At 38.7% G+C, this 20,244-nt stretch overlaps 1 protein-coding gene across 1 annotated transcript in view; it reads right to left on the bottom strand.

Moving 5' to 3' along the window:
- The window catches only part of UBR5 (ubiquitin protein ligase E3 component n-recognin 5), a 143,101-nt gene that overhangs the window by 24,875 nt on the left and 97,982 nt on the right, over positions 1-20,244 (bottom strand). Inside the window, exons 34-45 of the mRNA XM_054017496.1 lie at positions 19,460-19,699; positions 18,074-18,197; positions 17,075-17,186; positions 14,986-15,117; positions 13,792-14,049; positions 12,834-13,102; positions 10,325-10,536; positions 9,630-9,860; positions 6,270-6,343; positions 4,109-4,281; positions 3,893-4,006; positions 2,991-3,211 (exon numbers count right to left, since the gene is read on the bottom strand). Coding sequence (XP_053873471.1) covers positions 2,991-3,211; positions 3,893-4,006; positions 4,109-4,281; positions 6,270-6,343; positions 9,630-9,860; positions 10,325-10,536; positions 12,834-13,102; positions 13,792-14,049; positions 14,986-15,117; positions 17,075-17,186; positions 18,074-18,197; positions 19,460-19,699 — 2,160 coding nt within the window. The remainder of the gene's footprint in view (positions 1-2,990; positions 3,212-3,892; positions 4,007-4,108; positions 4,282-6,269; positions 6,344-9,629; positions 9,861-10,324; positions 10,537-12,833; positions 13,103-13,791; positions 14,050-14,985; positions 15,118-17,074; positions 17,187-18,073; positions 18,198-19,459; positions 19,700-20,244) is intronic.

Raw genomic sequence — 20,244 nt, 5'->3', positions numbered from 1 at the left:
GAAGAATTCCCCGATTTTCTAGCACCTAGAAATAGGAGCTTCAGGTCGGCTCATGTTCTGGTTTGAACTGAAAGTTTAAATGTAGAGGCTCAGATACCAAACATGAGATCATTTGTTGTTAAGATCTGGACAAAATTTAAACTTTAAGTGGCATTGTAAATTATTAATGACAGCCATCACTTATAATAAAAGTTTTAAGTGATAAAACTGAAGCTACAATAAGGGATATGATTTTGTTGTAAGAGCCCCTGAAAAATACAACTCAGAAATCAGCTCACATGCAATTTATGGCATTTCTCCTAGTTAAGTAATACATCGGAGATTGAGTAGATGAGCTTTCACAAATCACTATTCATCGCACAAAGCTGGCGAGAAATACTTCAAAGCTTGCCCAATTAAATAAATCTGTGCCTACCAAGTTGGTGATTATCATTTAATTTTTTTAAAATAATGGAATAAGCAGCTGTCCACTTTATGCCTAATTTTCAAATGCTTCCCAACTTCTCCAAAGAGACACCACTCTTCCTGAAATTCTGCACATTATCTCAGGATACGCTTTTTCAGGAAGTTGTGTAAAAGTCAGAGTTTTAAAGTTACGCTGTTACGAAAGTTTAGCTTTGTTTACTTCAACGTTATTCTAATACTTTTCCCCATTCATCATCTCTTCAGATGGGCTGGCCTAGAAACTCCAGACTTATTTTGCTCATCTAACTGAGAATTGCCTTTTAGGATTTTTTTTTGTTTGTTTGAGGGCATGTATGAGAGATGAATGAGGAGTGTTAGAAATTGAATTTAAGTGCAAAAAGAGCATCATTTTTAAAAAGCACTTATAGATATATAAAAAATGACTTTCTGACTCCAGCTGCTGAACTGAGCCAGAAGCAAGAGTGTGGGAGCGGAGAGGGGGCATATGGAGGGGTGACAAGGAAACACAATTTCAGATTTAGGAATGGAGGTTTTGGGGGGGAGGGAGGGCTCGACAGAAGGTGTCATATGTAGAGGAGAGAAAAGGTGGTGCATCATGGGAAAATGAAAGGGATAGCAGAACCATAGAGAAGAACAACACAGAAGATGGCATGGAAGTGGGTGCAGGAAAATAGGGATGTTACAGGCTGCATGTTCAGGGAATCTGTCTTACTTGCCAACCCAACTTAACCGTATGGCACCCAAAACAACTACACAAACAATTCATTAACCAAAACATAACTACACCTCTACCCTGATATAACGCTGTCCTCAGGAGCCAAAAATATCTTACTGCGTTATGGGTGAAATCATGTTATATCAAACTTGCTTTGATGCGCCGGAGTGCACAGCCCCGTCCCCCTGGAGCGCTGCTTTACCGCGTTATATCTGAATTCATGTTATATTGGGTCATGTTATATTGGGGTAGAGGTGTATTTCCTAAACGAGGCTAAGGCGTGCATCAGTGGAGTCTTATCACTTAGAACATGTATTCTGTCTTCCAAGTAATTCTTCTACTTCAAAACCCCTCAAAAATAGGAAAGTTCTGAGGTGAACCACTTTCCTCATGCCATATTTTTCCTCATGATTTCCTATCTGACCATGCAAGTAACTCCTCCCTACCCAGTCTCAGCAAAGCCCCCTTTGCATATATACATACATAAAGTTAAAATTACTAGGGGATTGGAAGATTCCTTTTCTTTATGAAGGAATCAGTTTCCAAGGTACTTTAAAATATGGTATGTTATTACTATTATTCATTACAAACAGTAAACATACTAATTAGCCATATCTACATATATTTAAATAACGTATCTTGATTATATTTCATAATTCCAAGAGAATGTTTACTTGTGCATTGGTAAAAATATTACTCAAACATAAAATGTATGGCACTCCGATCTATGTAGTTATGAAATATTTAGTTTCATATTATTTCTTATATATGTGTACACACACACACACACACACTATTTCAGAACACAGCAAAGGGGCCCAATTTAGGTTCAGTGGGGAGTTGTAACTTGCATGGTCTGATAGGAAGAAAAGGAGTACAGACGCTCCCTGGATTACACAAGACCCAATTTACGTATATTCGCACTTACAGAAAAAGTTCCATAAGCCAGAAATAGGATTTTTGAGTTGCGGAAGTTTTTGCGTAACATACAGGTATATGTTTCTGACTTACGCAAAATTTGAGTTACACAAGGCTTTCCGGAACGGAATGACTGCGTAAGTCGGCGGGTGTTTGTATGAGCAAAGCTGCTGAATCCCTTAGCTGTTCATTTTCAAACTTATTTATTTAATTTAACTTAACTTAATTTAAATAAATTTAAATAAAACATTTTTAAAAAACCAACCAAACAAAAACAACACATAAGCAGAGGAATTATTCTACGGAAAGTATAACATTTTTAGGTGTTAAGCAGACTCCACTGCTACGCATTTCAACATTAACAATTTTCTAACAACATGGTTTTTGTGGATTTTTCCCCCCCAAGGATGCTTTTAGTGCTTATAAAAGACGCTGGATCATTACTTTAGAGACCAAAGTCCCATCTAGAAGAGGTAGCAAAACAAACAGTGAGAGCACCAGCTTGTCCACCCTTCCTACGTACCTCAAGCTTCTCTTCTGGAGGGGACTAATAATAATGAAGGCAGTTGAATCTCTAAGCCCATCAAATGACCTTTGGTACCCAGCTGAGACTCTCAATACAGATAATAACAGTGCCAATTCCTGCGTGGAACTGGGCTACCAGAAAGTCAATTAATCCTCCTCTGGATACAAACTATGTAAGTAAAAGGCTTCCACCACTCCAGTTCACCCATCTTCCTTTCCACCTGTGCTCAATTGTCTGCACTACTTTGCATCCAACCAACTTTGAAACAGTTTCAGAAGTGTCCTGAATATTTTTCAGTCTCTTAAGTACTTCCAAAAGTTTCTTACTAAAGGTTTGAAATGCCATAAGATTATATGCTAATTTAGCACTATTTTATAGAACAATTCAATTTTACTCCTTGAGTACCTGAATGATGTAAGAGGTGGCCCTTCACTCTCTGTCAATCCTATCTCTGCCAGCAAGCTGCTTTTCAGCTGTGCTGCAAGATCATGAGCTGAAGGCCCTGGTTTTGAAGTCTCAGATTCTTCTGTTGGCACATTTTGTTCCTCTCCTTCCTTCTTTTGCCGATTTTGCATGCTCATAACATTTTTTAAATTGGCTGCATAAGACATTTTGGTTGGAAGAACCTAAACAAGGAGATGTCATTTAATTACATTTTAAAAACAGACCATGAAGTTTTTCAAATTAGACATCCTGAATAAATTAAAAAAATGAACACCGTCCTTCATGAGCAGATGAATATGCTTCTACCACAATTTCAGTGTGTAAAACTTTAGAAGACCTTTTGTATATAATTTTCCTGTTGATTTTTTTTTATTTATACAGAACTGCACTTAATGTATGATAGACTTAGCTTGTTCACAGACCACACATTAGAGAATTTCAAGCACAAAGGCACTTCAAGATGGCAGCAGTTCAGACTCTGGGTGATCTTAATAGGACATTTTAGAGGTGGGAATTTTTTATTCCCTTTTCCTCTCAAATAGTCTTGATTTATTAGCATTTCAATTAAATCCCCCAAAATTACTGTAGCCTTGAAAAAATACTCAGAGCATGCATTTAATTATTAAAGATAACTGTTTAAAATAAATTGTTTTTTCAGATACAAAAGTATGTTCAAAATATATATTTAAGTTTTAAAATTTTACCAGGCTATTTTAGACCCACCACTATTTTAAAAGTTATCTTCATGCTTTCCCTGTGGTGAAGCATTCACAACTGTCTTATTTGTTTTAAAGGGATTACACTGTATTATTAGCTTTCATAAGCCACATACTTTGAATAAAACAAAATTCCTACTACTGTACCTCAAGGCAGTTTCTATCCACTGTCACTTCCATTAAGCACTTCCCACTGTTGGCAGAGGATGAATATAAACCCTGACTTGGACGGCCAAATAGATCTTCTTTTCTAGCATTTGGCTGAAAATTAATAGAAGCATGCTAAGTAAATAACATACTTTAGTTAGAAATGAAAAACAAGCTACAAATAAGTGTCCTCAAGCATACAGTCTCTGGTGTCACCTGTAGAAGATGTGGCTGGTCTGCCAGGGGGATGGCTTCCGCTAGAGGAACTTCAAATGGATTGGGTGGAATACAACCAAGGAACGTCATGGAGTCTGACCGTCGGAAGAATGGATGGTTTTGGCCAGTTTCTGCTGGGAGGGAGTCATCATCCTTGTCATTAAGTGTAGCACCTAAATATCAGAAAAGTTTTTACTCTTAAAAAAATCTTAGGAAAGGTTATACAAAATTTACCTTAAGGATGAGAAGTGAGGGATTTAAAAGCCAAGAAATGCCAAAGTTAAAATTAAATATACTAGAGGATCACACATTTCGTAGCTTATGTAAGCTGAACTGGCAGTTGGTGGGAGGGACAAGAACACAGTCTCCATCCTTAAACCTGTAGTAATTTTACAGGATACTGTCAGTAAACCTAAATTTTATTAAGTCCTCTGAGCTGCTCCTCTTCATTGTTCCCCTTGACAGTGCCATTTGGTGCTGCAGGCAGAAGAGTCTGAGCAGTAGCAGTGTTACATCAGAGGTAACTCAACCAGTCACTCCTTTCATTCCCTTCAGTTACCCTTAACCTAAACTTGCTGGGCTGCTTTGGTCACCTCTCCCTTTGACTGTGGCAGCACCAAATGGGCACTGATTAGATGAATTAGAACAGTTTTGACTGGGCAAAGATAAATGATCTTACCTGAGCCAGGAATAGTGTGGAGGAGCTACAATGCAAATCCTCAGCCTCAGTTCTACTGAGCTAATGTAGCTCCTGATCTGAAGCAGCCCCTGCTCTTCCGGTCCTGAACCCCTGGGTACCCTCAATTCTGTCAAAGCACTTCAATCCTGAGCTACAGTTTCATTTGCTAGCTTGTTTCAACCAATGGGATTGAAGTATGCAAATGAGCTGGCATGAATCAGTGAGACACATACAGACATATTACTTTAAAATAAGTTCTGACAGACAATTCCTCCTTTATACTCCTGCCAAAACTCAAAATAAAGACTGCATATTTCCCCGGAGGAGCTGATAAGTATCAAAAACAGTGCATTCTTCTGCATTCCCCAAAATGTTCTTTGGTGCATGTGTCAACTCCTGCAGTGGAAACAGAACCCTAAACTTGCTGAGGGCCATATTCCGATTTTGATGAAGAAGTTCTACTGATGTCAACAGAGTTCAATTTACAGAAGAAGATTATACCCCCAAATTGTAATTTTTCTAAAAAACAAAAGCCAAAAGAACCATCTTGGACTTTCACCTGAGTATGTCCATCCAGGCCTCTTAAATTCCATCTCTTGAAAGTCACACACACAGATTGGGATCACCATGAAGAAGCCTAGCAGATCAGACTTCCTGATCTTTTTACAAATTGAATACAACAGGCAGGGAAAAGTGAAGCAACTTCCCTTAGGGTCACAAGTCAGTTGCAGGGCTGGAAATACATCCCAGATCTCCTACCTCCCCAGTCTGGAGTCATGTCAGTTGAACCACGCAATATCTAACAGGCATTTAAATGGCACCACACAGTATCTGAGCACTGGTATTTTAAATTGGGTGCAGAACAACAAGCCTGCACCTGCTCTCCCCACACTCATTCACTTGGGAAAATAATCCAAAACAATCACTCAGTTTATGGATTCTGTGCTCTTGCACAATGATACTTTCCCAGTTGTGCTAGCAACAATTTGTACCAACTTGGAGTCCTGATCAAGTTCAAACTTTTGTTGCCACTGTAAAAACATTACAGAAATATAGAAATAATTCAGCTGCAATCATCTCTCTCTACTGTGAGGGGGGCATCAAATAGGAAGACACACACACCTAGAAGACGGACATGAAATTTTGTAAAGTGATACCTGTAAGTGGATTATTACTAAAAACAAAGAGCTTTACTCCAAATATTTGTTTGTTCCATCTCACCATTTACATAGTATATTGGAGTAGCAAAATTCCCACCCAGAAAAAAAAGTGTAGTTAAAGCTTTATTAAGTAGAGCCCTGCGCAGATACAAAATTTGTATCTGCATCCAATCTGCAAAAATGGTCTGCGGATATCCACATACGCAGATATCCATAAAGTGGATAGCCACAGATTTGCAGGACTCTACTATTAAGCCAAAGGGGGAAAAGCATAGAGAATGTCCCATCTTGCTATATGGCAGAAATTCTCTCTCATACTAACTTTGATTTGTGTCATCATCATTTTCATGTTCTGAATCTTCGTTGTCAAGACCCAGTTCCAAGAGCTCACGAGTCCTGTAAGAGAATAATCAGTCAGTCCTCTTCAATAAATCATTTTGAAAATATAACACTAATATCATGCAATAAAAGTGACAGAATAATTAAAGGGTGGTTACCCTACCATACGTGTAGTTCTCTGAAGATGGTGCCCTCCTAACGTCAGCCTAACTGGCCTCCACTGTGTTACACTGGGAGTTGTGTCACAAAGTTTGAAGGCATTTCTTGACTACTCTTCGACACCCCCCCGCCCCACCCTCCACTGATACACTCCTTCTGATTAATACCTAAACTGAGCAGTAGTTTCAAAAATTCAATTTGGGGGGGAGAGAAAGAGAAGGGGTTCAATTGCGTCGTATAAAGAGAAAAGGAATTATCACTTGAGTTAGGTTACAGAAGGGTTGTACAGTGGATATCACTGTCAAAATTCTGACAGATCAGATACCTATCGGAGAAAGCTAAGCTCTATAAATCCTCTCTCTGGGACATTTTAGTACTAAAAAATTGCATCTACAGGACACAGTGAAAAATGTACTCAAAATGTACTCTTTTGGCATGTAACTTATAAAGTATGTCAAACCAGTGTCAAATAGTTAACCTATTCGTATTAATCAATAGTAATCCTACCAATAACTTTTCAAGTAACTTTCAGTCTGCAGTATGCCGAAGAAGTGGAGCTAAAATGGGGGAAGTGTGAAATGTTATAGCTTCTGCCCTCTTTTTTAAATTTGAGGGAGAATTCAGAGCTCATTAAATGTACTGGATGAGAGACGTAGAAGAAGTGAACACTGAAGTAATCTACCCACAAGACAGGGTGATGCAGAAGCACAGCAGTACAGCAGAACCTCAGAAATGGAAGTTGTTCATAATTCTGAAACGTTCATAACTTTGAATAAAACATTATGGTTGTTCTCTCAAAAAATTACAACTGAATATTGACTTACTGCACCTTTGAAACTTTACTATGCAGAAGAAAAATGCTGCTTTCCCTTTATGTTATTTTTTTTTTAGTAGTCTCTGCTGCTGCCTGCTTGTGTACTTCTGGTTCTAAATGAAGTGTGAAATTGACTGATCAGTTTGTAACTCTAGTGTTCGTAACTCTGAGGTTCTACTGTAGTATGTTTCCCAAGATGTCTTGCTGATGAACCTCAACCTTAATTAAGAGCAACTATCTCTAGGCTTGATAAGATAGTTCAGTCTCCGCACTCATTCTGTCCTCTGCCTCTAAGCAGAGACTGCCAAAAGTTTCAATTAGTGCCCATTTTGATGGCGGTGTACATGGTATGAACTGTCTTTTGTAAACTAGATAGGGATCAATAAAAACTCATTTCACACAGGCTACTGAACTGCTATCTGATGTTAATAACTGACTAGGGCTGGATTTGAATCAGTAACCTAGAAGTGAAAGGGTCTATATATCATTAGCAAATTTGACGAGCAATCATACAGTTCTGCTATACTAATGTAGTATTTACTCTCACATGATGGAAAAATCTCATGTTCTAGGTTTTTACAGCGTACTGGTAAACAGACACCCATGAAGAATGGCGTGAATACTTCAAAACTAAAATGCATCGCATCAATGCAGAACTAAGCTCCATATTTCAAGGGAATGTTCCAATTCATAGGCAAGAGGTCATATGACACGGAGTTAGAGACCCGGATTTATGGCAACAAGTCAAACTTAAAAAGAACAGGAGTACTTGTGGCACCTTAGAGACTAACAAATTTATTTGAGCGTAAGTTTTCGTGGGCTACAGCCCACTTCTTCGGGGGGGGGGGGGGAGGAGGAGAAGGGGTGTGTGTGTGTGTGTGCGCGCACGTACACACACACACACTTACTATATGTTCCATTCTATGCATACAAGGAAGTGGGCTGTAGCCCATGAAAGCTTATGCTCAAATAAATTTATTAGTCTCTAAGATGCCACAAGTACTCCTGTTCTTTTTGTGGATACAGACTAGCACGGCTGCTACTCTGAAACAAGTCACACTTAGGCATTCAGCAATGTCTGTCAAAGGCTTGAACCATAGTTCCCAAGTCAGAAATCAACTTGGGTAAGATACTGAAAATAAGTGTTGTGCTGATCTAGCATGACAATTTAGCAACAAATATAAAATAGAACAATAATGGCTATTTTGAGGTTGCAATTGGAGTATGTCTTGAACAAATTCAAATTCAATAAAAACAAGAACAGCCAAAACAACTCTAAAATATTCATGTCACAAGAACATCCCAACAATTAATGAACTTTGCAAGTAAATAGAAAAAGCAAAAAATGATAAAGTGCAATAATGAAAACTAAGAGCAGAATGGTACACTACAAGGACAGAGGTTTATGTTGTGTCTCCATATATCTGGCAACCATAAGGAAGTGCCAGCGACACAAAACTCAAAGGGGAAAGGGAATTGATGGGTGAAGGCTGTCATTTATACTTCCTCTAGGATGATGAATTGCTCCTTCAAATGGGAGATTTCTAAAAAAATACCTATTAGGTTTGAAAGCCAACTCTTTATTCCGCACTGGAGGCCACATGACCCAAGTAGTAAGAGGTCAATAGAGAACACACACCTTTGGAAAGTATTTAACTATTATTAAATGCCAACATTTCTAATTAATTACTACTCTTCTGTCAAGCAGTGAGACTGAACAGCCATTAAAGAAAGCCACACAGGCACCTGGAAGGCAGAGATCTCTAATATAATGACATTTCCTACTACTAACAGTTAGCCATATGCTTATATTGGTTGGTTTTTGGCTCCAGTTCCTGAAAACATTTTTGTATCAATACCTTGTACTAACTATGTGGTGCTTCTCTGATGTGCCTTATGTCTGAAGAGCTTTAGGTGCCCGGAATTAACTGCTGTGCAAATTGTGTCAGTGTCACATGGATCTATCTAATGCCACAAACCATTCTTAAATGTCAGGTAGATTATTCAGTATCTCTTAACACAATTAAAGCTAGCGGAACATTACAGCAGCTTGGCAAAGTTCTACTTGACCAGGGCATTATTTTTTAAAGTAAAATATTTTTTCATCACCACCATCATGAGAAAGATGTGGAGTAGACTTTACAAGGGTGATTTAAGGATGCTTCAAGGTTTTGTATATTTGCTTCAGTGACCATAAATGCATTTTACCACAGACAGCATGCTCAGCTTAGGACACAGTGCAGAGGTGAGCACAATGATTGCCAAGCATTGCTACCACAAAAGAACAAATCTTTTGAATTTTCAAGCTCACAGCACACTAGATTTCTGCCGCTTTAGTAAGGATTTGTTTGCTAGAGTTGGCTTAATTACCTTTTCCGTTCCAGCTGAGGAGTGTCCAATGTTGTCTGTTGGTTCATTGCTTTAATCCAATAAATAAGGGCCTGAAAAACATATGCTACGTGCTTCAGTGAGCAGACATCCAGAACAGGAAGAACATCTGAGTGCTCATCATTGTGAGAACGCATCAGAGAGAGGGCATAATTTAGAAAGTCTCCACGTGCTGACATCATTCCTTGACGGGCACTGAGCAAAGTAGCACGCCTGTTAGGGAAAAAATTGATATATAAATGGTGCTTAGATAGCACAGTGGTAAGGTGCCTTAGAAATTCTCACGTAAGTTATGTAAAGTATATGAATGTATATCCTCTAATACCCGTAATTCAAAGATACTGCAATACTGCCAGTATTGGGAAATGAAGTACAATAATTAAAACACAAAACCTTAAGTTTAATATGTATAAATAGCCAAATGATTAAATTTATGACTCCTGCATTTAAGAAAGGTTATGAATTTTAGGGTTATGACAAAAATCAGTCCAGTTATCAGCAAGGAAAGTTATCATTTACCAAAATATATATTCATATTGAAGACAGTAGCAATAATTAAGGAAGCCTCCTGTTACATTACAAAAATAGTTACACATCTATGCTTGAAGTCCAGGTTCCCAAAATGTCCCAGTGAGTAAAGAGGTTCAAGTACAAAATGAACAAATGAAATTTCACACCTTCTACCCTCAAGTGTTCTTAAACTAGCCTCCTCACGTGCTGTCATCCTCTCCCTTCTTGTTGAGTTCTGGGAAGCATGCAGGGGATGGTTTGGATGTCCAGGGTCACCAGCAGATGCTAGTGCAGAACCATAACGCAGTTGAGCTTCAGTGGAGTCCATGATGCTAACCATCCAATTCCAAGTGGGAATAAGCTTTTCCTCTACATAGTTCTGAACAAAGATGAGACATAATGAGTTAGCGGCATCACAAGGAAAAACAGAAAGGAAGGCAATTAAAGTATGAGATATTGACACGACATCTTTAATTCACTCGGATTTACTGTAAACACTTAAATCTCTTTATCATCTTCCATCTCTCTCCATGAAAACTCCCACTCCTGGAGAAGGTTATGAAAGCCGCCAGAAAGATCCATTCTGCTGTTAGCTGCTTCCCATAAACATCACTACTATAAAGAAGCCTGGAGCTCCCACTGTGCAACACCTCCTTAGAATCTCTCAAGATAATCTTCACCAAACACTGACCTCAAATCTTGGAGATCCCCATCTTATGTCATTTGATATTGATCGCACACAACCCACCTCACAGATGCATATTTTTCAGAGTTCCATCCAAACTCAGATATTTCTGTTGCTTTGTAAGAACCATCTTCCCCTTCCAATCTCCCTCTCTTCTGTTGACTCCACAATCTTTATATTCAACTCCGCTTTACCACTGTGCACTTGAGTCTTTGACTCTACCCTACAGCTCTGTGCTGTCATTTTCTAATCCCTCAATCTGTTCCTTTGATTCCACTCCACCTAATGTCGCATTCCCTTATTCACTGCCCTCCTCTTCTTCAAGTTCCCTCCCTGCAGACTTCAAACATGTTCTTGTACCTGTTATGCTAATAGGACCCTCCCCTTGACCTCATTTGTGTATCCAAACAACAGCCCAACTCAAAAACTCCTCAAGTCTGGTCTATATACTCACTGCCTGACTACGTCATTTCTACATCACTTGAATGGCCCACCTCCATTTCAAACTCAATAGTCAAAACTGTAACCTTCCCAAAACATCTCAGTTCACTGTAAACAACTTCATCATCCTACTGAGTTTCACCATATTAGTGCAATATTCAACTTCTCTCTGGCCTCCCCCGCACCCAACCACGCTATTATAAGGTCCTCGCTTTTCTTCTGATCCATTTATAATGGCACCAATCATCAAAGTACCTAAGCATTGTTTCTCCTCCACAACTAAGACAGTCAGCTTTCTCCTCTCGTGTCCCACTACAGTAACACCTTTCCACACCATGAGCATCTTTTGCCTCAATTTCTGAAGCTCTCATCTCTGTAGTCCCCATATCCCACCACACTGCACTGTGGCTTATAGAAGATAGCATAGCTAAAAATCATCTTACTCTCCAGCTCCTCATATAGTGTCACTCCTCTCTGTGACTTCCTCTCACCTTTTGTATCAAGTTCCTCATCTTCATCTCCAAATTACTGCTCCCTATTCCCTTTGCCTATGTTCCTCAAGCCTTCCTCCTGGAAGCCTCAAGTCTATTTTCCAACCATTCTTTAAGTCTTCTTCCATGGTGCCTCTCAGACGTTGAACTCCCTTTCTCCCCACGTGACAGCTGTCATCCTTCTACCCTTTCAAATTCTTCCTTATAGATCACTTCTTCTAGGAGTACCACCAAAAACTGATGTGCAACGCTCCAGGGACTAAATTAAACCTGCATCATCAGGGAGACCTGAGGAGTAGAACACTGAATGGATCTCTCAGAGACCTAAGTGGATGGCTGAGGGAGAATAAGGAGTTGGTCCTGAAGAGATGTTCCCTGAACAGGGGCAGGACTCACAAGCAGGGAAGCCTGGGGAATGGAACATTGTGGGGAACTCTCTTACAGGACACCTGACTTGGGGGCAGAGGCAAGAGTCAGGAGACTTGCCTGGAGAGAGGGGCCCTGGCGCAGAGACTAAAGGAACTGGGAACACAATGCTGCTATTGACTCTTGAGTTGGTGACCTGGAGTGTTCTCCTTGAAGAGGGTAGTGGGAAAAAAAACAACTGTTTCTACATATGTTTATCATGGGTTTGTGCCTGCATAGGTTGACTGTGAGTTTGTTGAGAATGATTTTACTGCAAGGTGTTTTGTTTTTGTTTGGGGGAAGGGGAACTACTGCACTGGTGTACACAAATTATGCCCAGAGGTGAGTTTTGCAAGCCATAATACATTATTTCAAAGCATTCAAACATGGACGGAAGGAGCTATAAAAATGCCAAGTAGCAATAACGCAAAGTTTGTGGACACAATTTCAACTCTAAGATGTAAAAAAATTTACCCTAAATGGGTTTACAGAGAGATTAGATTACTCTGTGTGAAATATGGATAATCCAACGTGTTAAACACATTTAAAGTTCTACAGCAATTAACTGGAATGCAAATACAGGTATTTTATTTAAAAAAAAAAGTTAGCACTGAAACCAGAATCGATGTCTAGAATGTTCTAGTTGCACCATACCTGCAAGTTTACTGCATCCTGATAAGTCAGTTTCACTGCAGCGGGGATCTGGGAGTATACCAGATGATTGTATTTGGGAATCAAACCCATCAAATCAGATATCTGTCGGATCACAATACTGTATGCCCTCGCTAAGCTGCTCGCAGATGTTAAATAGCTGCTTGCATTGCTAGCTTCTAAAGCTGCAGCTGCTGCTGCAGCACTTGTGCTGATGGTGCCGCTTCGACGTAAGTTCGATGGATCAATATAAATCAAACCTGCTGAACTTGCTAAAGAGAAGAGAAAGTATGACACCATTAATGATTTTATATACCCTTTACTAATTCTTGTGTTGGACAACAGAAAAAGTTATTAAAATAAACTAAACTTTTAGTGATTAAACATGAATAATGTACCTGTACTGGCCCTGCAGCTCTAACTAATAAAACTTAATACTAATACCTTCTTGGAGCAGAAGTAAATACTGTATTCTACTAATTTCTTAACTAAAGCTTAAACAGGGAAAGCACTGTAAGACTGCACATGTTTCTCTTAAGCTAAAGCAAAAAGATAATATGTGGTAAAAAAATGTACTTAACATTTAATCCTATGGGCTGGTCTACACTAATGCTGTAAGTTGACCTATGTTACACTACTGCAGTTATGTAAGTTACGTAACTGAAGTCCACATAACTTAGGGTCAACTTACAGCAGTGTCTACACTGCGTTATGTTGACTGGAGACGCTCTCCCCCCAACTTACATTCCGCCTCTCGGGGAGGTCGAGTACAGACATCGATGGGAGAGCACTCTGCCATCAGCTTAGCTTGTCTTCACCAAACCTGCTAAATTGACACCGCTGCATAGATCGCAGCACTGCCGATTTAGCAGGAAGCATAGACAAATCTTATTAAACAGCAAAAACAAAGAACAAAACCATTTATAAATGATGTACATGTATTCCCTTTGCTGAGACTTGCCTGCTGGGGCAGATGTGCTTGATGGAGCCGTGCTAGTTGTTCTCTGATTCTGGGTGTTACGTACAGCCCACTGCATTGAACGGGGAGCTTGGGCAGCACCATTGGCATGAGAGCTATTTGTGGTTCGCTCTAGAGGCTCATCAAGCATGAAGGTCTCCTGCTCTATGTCATCACTCTGGCTACTGCTGCTGTCTGAATCACTGGAGTCATTTGACTGAGAATCATCCTCAGAAAAAAATGCTGGAACACTGCTAGCACCTATGTAGGAAAATAATGTTTATTGTAATTCATTTATAAGCAGTGATGCAGTCAGACTATTGTACATATATAATAAGTGTTTGAAAACTTCTTCCTGAAAAACAACTATAATTGTAACATTCAAGTACCATGCTTACAGAACATCCAGAAATGCATTCTAACAAATTGTCCTTAAAATACTAGTGCTAACTTTCCGCGACAGTTTTATGGAAAGGGAATCAAATTAGTTTTACTTATGTTTTGAAAGAAAGTTAAATGATTAAGGAACATTTTAATTAAAACCACAGTCCGTTTTCAGTAACAGTAATAGAGCAGAAAGTCAATGTACAAGTTTGACCTTCAGAAGACTTCAACTCTGATTTAGAAGGATCCTGCTCCCAAACAAGAAGGCAGAACAGTTGCTCTCAAAAATACTTAAAAGTAGTGTTCAAGTTACAGAGGGGAAAAGAAATATTAAAACATTTTAAGCTGACTTTTACAACACTCCCAGGTATTTTCACACTGATGCTAACAGCTACGCGGCAACAGAACATAGGCAGAAAGCAATACTACAAGAGCCCATTTCTCTTAAGAGGGCTGCACACTGCCATCTTAATATAGACAAATCCAAACATTAAGTGAGAAAAACAGAGGAGGAGAAGCTTTAGAGAGGATTACAGGAGGAAAAGTCTCATTTAAGTGCTAAGGGTTTCCCCTACAAATTGCGGGAAGAACTAACTATTTCCCCACATTTCTCCTGCATTTGTTCTCTGCCGTTTACTGCCCTTGGCACTAGGCAGCATGTGACCCTTCAAAGATTTTGTACTAGAAGCTGACAAGTAAAGTCTCTCCCAACCTGTAATTAATCAGCTAGATACTTTCCTTTATCACATATGCCTAAATCCTGGCTTCCAAGTTTAAATAAAGAACGATGCAAGAGTGGATGAAATGGTGTACCTGCTTCTGATCCCGCAGTAGCTGCAGTAACAACACTTCTACGCCCGCTAGCATTGTCCTGATTGCTGTGGTTACTCTCACTGTCACTTTCTGTTTCAGCTGCTGCTAGTAGATCCAGCTCCATGTCACTGCCTGTAAAAATGAAAAAATACAATATTAACATCTAATGCTTACAGAAAAATAATTTAATATCAAAGGAATTTGTGTAGACCTGTATATGTATTACACCTCACGCTCATAACAGAGTACTAAGCATCTTAAAGCCATCTCACTTCTACACTTTTATTTCTTCTGTTTTGAGAATTAAGAACTCATTAAGAACTCAAGCCACAAGATTCTACATTTAAAGTGGCACTTACAGCCTTAATTCTGCTCCCTGTGCATATGTATTACATAGCCTTTAATTACAGGATCATGTTCTGTTTCAAGAAATAAAATGTACATATAAAAACTGAATATCTTGGGAGCCACTGAAGCCTTCAGGTAATCAGAATTTGATAGTTTCTAGTCACATTTCAGTTTTGGACAAACCCAAATCTGGATAATCAGGATTACCTGCAAATAAAATGGTTCAAAAGGAAAAGCCAGGGCAATCCTACCTTTAGGAACATAGAAAATGCCATATTTCATCAGACCTTTGGTCCATCTAGGCTGGCATACTGTCTCTGACAATGGCTGGTACCAGACAATTCAGACAAAAGAGCAACAGTCCTCATAATAGACAATTATGGAAAAGTTTGCCATAGGAAGAAATCTTTTCTAACCTAACACAGTTTGTGGTTGTCTTAAGACCTCAAATATAAAAGGTTAATATCCCTCTTTTTTTTCCCTGATATAAATGTATGTTAGCAGTTCAAATTATTCTTTCCAACCTGTATTACTAAGCATTTGGCAATACTGTATTTTGTTTGACATCATGCTATTCATTTGTCTCACTTTGTTATGTCTCCCCAGTAGTCCTGTCTTCTCTAGTCTTGAAGAACCTAAATAATTGGGTCATCTGAAATTTTTGCCATCTCCCTGTTCACTCCACTTATTACATCATTAATAATTGTACTGAATAAAAACCGGTCCTTTTATGAATCCTTGGGGCACCCCACCTAATCTTTTCTATTTAATATTATTTCTACTCATTTTTTAATCTATGCCAGTTTCTAGCCCGTAACTCTTCTGAAGGACTTTGTTCAAATGCTTTTTGAAATTTCAAATAAATTATATAAATCAGTTCTTTTTTTTCCCCTACTATTTTGCTGACATGCTAAAAAGAATTGTTGTATATTGGAGAGGCATGACTTTTCTTTGCAAAAGTCCCTTTCACATCTTGTTCATCTAAGTGTTCTATAACGCTCTATAATGGGTGTTTCAAACAGTTTATCGAATATTGAAGTAAGTCTCACTGTTCTGTAATTTCCATGAGCTTCCACAGCATCCTTGTAAAAAAAGGGGTACAGCACTTGCTATCCTCTAGTATAGCAACTGATTTTAATGTGAAACTGAGTACCTTTATTAGCAATTCAATCATTTCATTCTGAAGTTCCTTCAGAACTCTTGGATCACCATCATCATCAGGGCCTAGAGCGATTTGTTAGTCTTTAACTGTCAATTTGTTCCATCACTTTGAAACCTCAATCTGTCAGTGTCTGATTTATTAGCTGAAAAGCGAAGCTATGAAGTCTGTATTGCCTCAAAATTCTGTGGTGAAGACCAATGCTAAGAAGCCATTAGCTTCTTTGCAATACCTTAGCCTCCTTAATTGCTCCCTTTATTCCTTGGTAGTTCAGCAAACTCATCTATTCTTTCACAGGCTTCCTGGCTCTGATGTATTTAAATTTTAATTTATTACTTTCTTTATGCTGTATTATTGCTGGAGCATTAGCAGCTGCTATTCATACCTACATTATGCTTTTAGATATACATAAAAATAACATGCATCTGTTTTTCTTTGGGAGGGGACTTGTTAACTGTAACGGTTTGTCCAGAATCTTGTCTTTTAAAGGGATGGGGGAGGGAGGAAGAAGGAGAGATGCTCCTTTTGGATTATGGATAAAATTGTTAATAAAGTAACAGTATATGAATGAAAAGTGTATACCGTCTTCATCATGCTCGTCATGTTGTCCTTCTGCTTCAGCATTTTCTTCTCCATGTTCTTCTTGTTCATCATGGTGGTCTTCCTCTCCAGCTACTCCCTCAACCACTTCAACCTGGAAAATGCTTTTTATTTTTATGCTGTAACATGTATATTTATCTTAGTTCTGTTCAAGTACAAGGTGTCTGCACTATGATTCCAAGAACAAAATTCTGGAAAGAGCAAAAAGTGACAATTCTGTTTCCTGCAGCAATACTAGTATAAACTGAGCATACAATTCAGATAGAGGTGAGGAGGAGGAAGGTATTTATTTGCCCTAGTTTGTGTGGCAGCTCATTTGACAGTTCACAAATGAAGTGTTATGAAACAGACAAGGCACCCAAACATAAAGTTGCCTTGGACATCAGAACCTAATATTGAAAGGGAAATGTTGGCCACGAACACCAGGATTAACTAATTCTTTGAGTTTCTATATATATTTATATTTATTTTTTATCATCCACCTAAAAAAACTACAAAGGATCTTATCCAAAGGAAAAAACATCTCTTGGTGGACCTATGCTCTGAAATCTACCATATGTTAACGTATTTTTACAACAAAATATCACCCAACATACTTGAAACATGCAGCATGTAAAGGACTGCATGTTACTTTAACAGTGTTCTGAATCATGGTCTAGTTTTGCAAAATTCAAACTTAAGAACATGTCTACACCACCATTCAGTCCAATCCTATTTCCATAGCAAGACTGAACCATGTTGTAATCACGTCAGGAACTACTGTCTTGTAATGCAGAGCTTCACCACACTTTTTTCATGTGTATAGCAGACCTTACTTGCAGCATTCCTGGAGGCCACTGCAGTCTCAATACCATGTATATGCTCAAGTACTGAATTCATGACTTCCTAGCTCAGAGATGAGTGCCACTAATTATTATTCACTGATATTTAAACAGCAAAATGCACATGATGTATCAAATTGAGAAAAATTAAGAAAATAACCTCTTCCACATCTGCTGATACAATATCATCTTGCTCTTCATCTCTGCCACGAACTGGCTGTGACTGGCTGATCCGTCTCTGCTGAGGATTCCTTATAATGTAGGAGGACTGAGACTGACTGGAACTACAATAAAATAGAAACGTAAGTAAACTACTGCAACAGAAAAAATTACAGTATAAATATTTTTAACTAAGTAGTAGTCATTCACTTCCCTTCTCACAACAACAGAGCTAATCTAAAAATCTAGTGGAAGTGTGAGGATGGAAGAACAAAAGGACTTCCTTAGATTTACTATCAAATTAGGAGGACCAGCTTTTTCCTTTCCTTTCTTCCAAATGAGAAAAACACTTTCAAATTAGACTAAAATGGAGTTAGATTGTCACTTACTCAGCACATGTTCATCTTTCCATAAACACCCCAAACAGCAGCAATTAATCAGTGTGTTCATGTATGCGAGAGGGGATGACAGCACTAGTCAGTGAAGAAAGGAAAGTACCATGGGCACTGGCAAATTGCTGCTTTTACCCAGCCATTAGCACTTCTCCAGTACTGCTGAACACTAGCATTTTTTCTATTTATCTTCTGGCTAAAGTTACTTGATCCAGTGTCTCGCTCTGTGAATGAGTTTCAATATCATTACCCCTTACTGCACTTGGGCTGGAATCAGACTGTCTTCATCTCTCTGTGTTTCCAATATGGTCAGAGATTTGCTCTCATGCTCATTGGGGGTCTCCAGCAGCAGTTGCATTTCTCTAGACCAGTGGTTCTTAACCTGGGGTGCACGTACCCCATGGGGGCACGAGATGCCCTTTCAGGGGGGTGCGAGACATGCCAGATTTTTTTAGAAGGTAAATCATTGAAAACACAAATTAAGCACATTTATTTATTAACATTATACAAAAGATAATTCTCGCTCTTTTATTCTATAGTTACGATATATCTTGGTTTAAAGAACTGACCTACTTCAACGATTTTTTATAAGGGGTGAGAAGATATTTTGAGAACCAAAGGGGTACAGGCTGCAGTAAAGGTTAAGAACCACTGCTCTAGACTCAGCCAAACAACACCAGATTACCCTCAGAACAACTGATTATGGTTTTTCCTGCCTCCCACATATTGTAAAAAGCATCCTGTATTCACACACTGACAGGTCCAGATGCAAAGTACACAGACCTGTTATTCTTTTATTATGTTCCGGTGGATGCTGCCACACAATTTTTTGTGATTTATATACTCATAGGCAAGTATTTTGGCAACATTTTACTTGTAATATGGAGCGTTTACATTCTGCTACTAAATATATAAAATGATTCTTTAAAGAACATTCCAAAACCATATTTTAGCAAGCACATGACGAGATGAATAGAATAAGTAGTTAACTTTACCTGCTAGACTGATCAGATGATGGTCTTGGTGGTAGAGGCTCCACAGAGAATAATTCTTCACTGCCTTGCATGGCATCTATACTAGTGCTAGCAAGAGTAAATGGTGCAGTAGGACGCGCAATACCCATCCTGACTGGAATAATTAGGGATTCCGCTACATTACACAACTCTTCCACAGCATAGGGTAACAATGCTTGGAATACACGTTTACATTTTCCAATTGGTTGTGGAATGAAGTTGCTAGAAAAAAAATTGTGGAAAGAAGAATCAAATAGGTCATCTTTTGAAAAGTGTTTATAAGAGATATATGGGTAAAAATTATTAACCAATGACAGAATATGAGACAATATATGTGTAATGCATTCTCAAAACAAAAAGCAAAACACTCAGTTACACGACAAGTGAAGCAAGCAAAGCTACAGAAATTGCAATAAATTTATGATGATGTTGGTCAAAAGAGGGTTAGAATTAGAGCTACTGGGAGAACTGCCTTCCCATCCTTTTCAGAGATTTTCAAACTTTTCCTGTTCTGCAACAGGACAAAACAAACAAACAAAAAACAACAAAGACTCTCACACCTCTCCCAGAACAGCCAACAACATGGGGATTAAGGCATTAACATGGGATGAAGGATGTCCAGGTTCAAATCCCTGCTTTGCCAGTCTCCTTCATCCCAAGTCAGCATCCTAACCAGCAGCCAATAGCTATTCTGAAGTATGGGGTCTCAGTCTTTTCTGTTGGAATAGTTCTACTTTGTAGACATTTCCACTGGAGCAGGTGCTTGA

The sequence above is a fragment of the Malaclemys terrapin genome, chromosome 2 (assembly GCF_027887155.1).
Source record: "Malaclemys terrapin pileata isolate rMalTer1 chromosome 2, rMalTer1.hap1, whole genome shotgun sequence".
Lineage (NCBI taxonomy): Eukaryota > Metazoa > Chordata > Testudines > Emydidae > Malaclemys > Malaclemys terrapin.
This window is presented reverse-complemented; position numbering and strand designations above follow the sequence as displayed.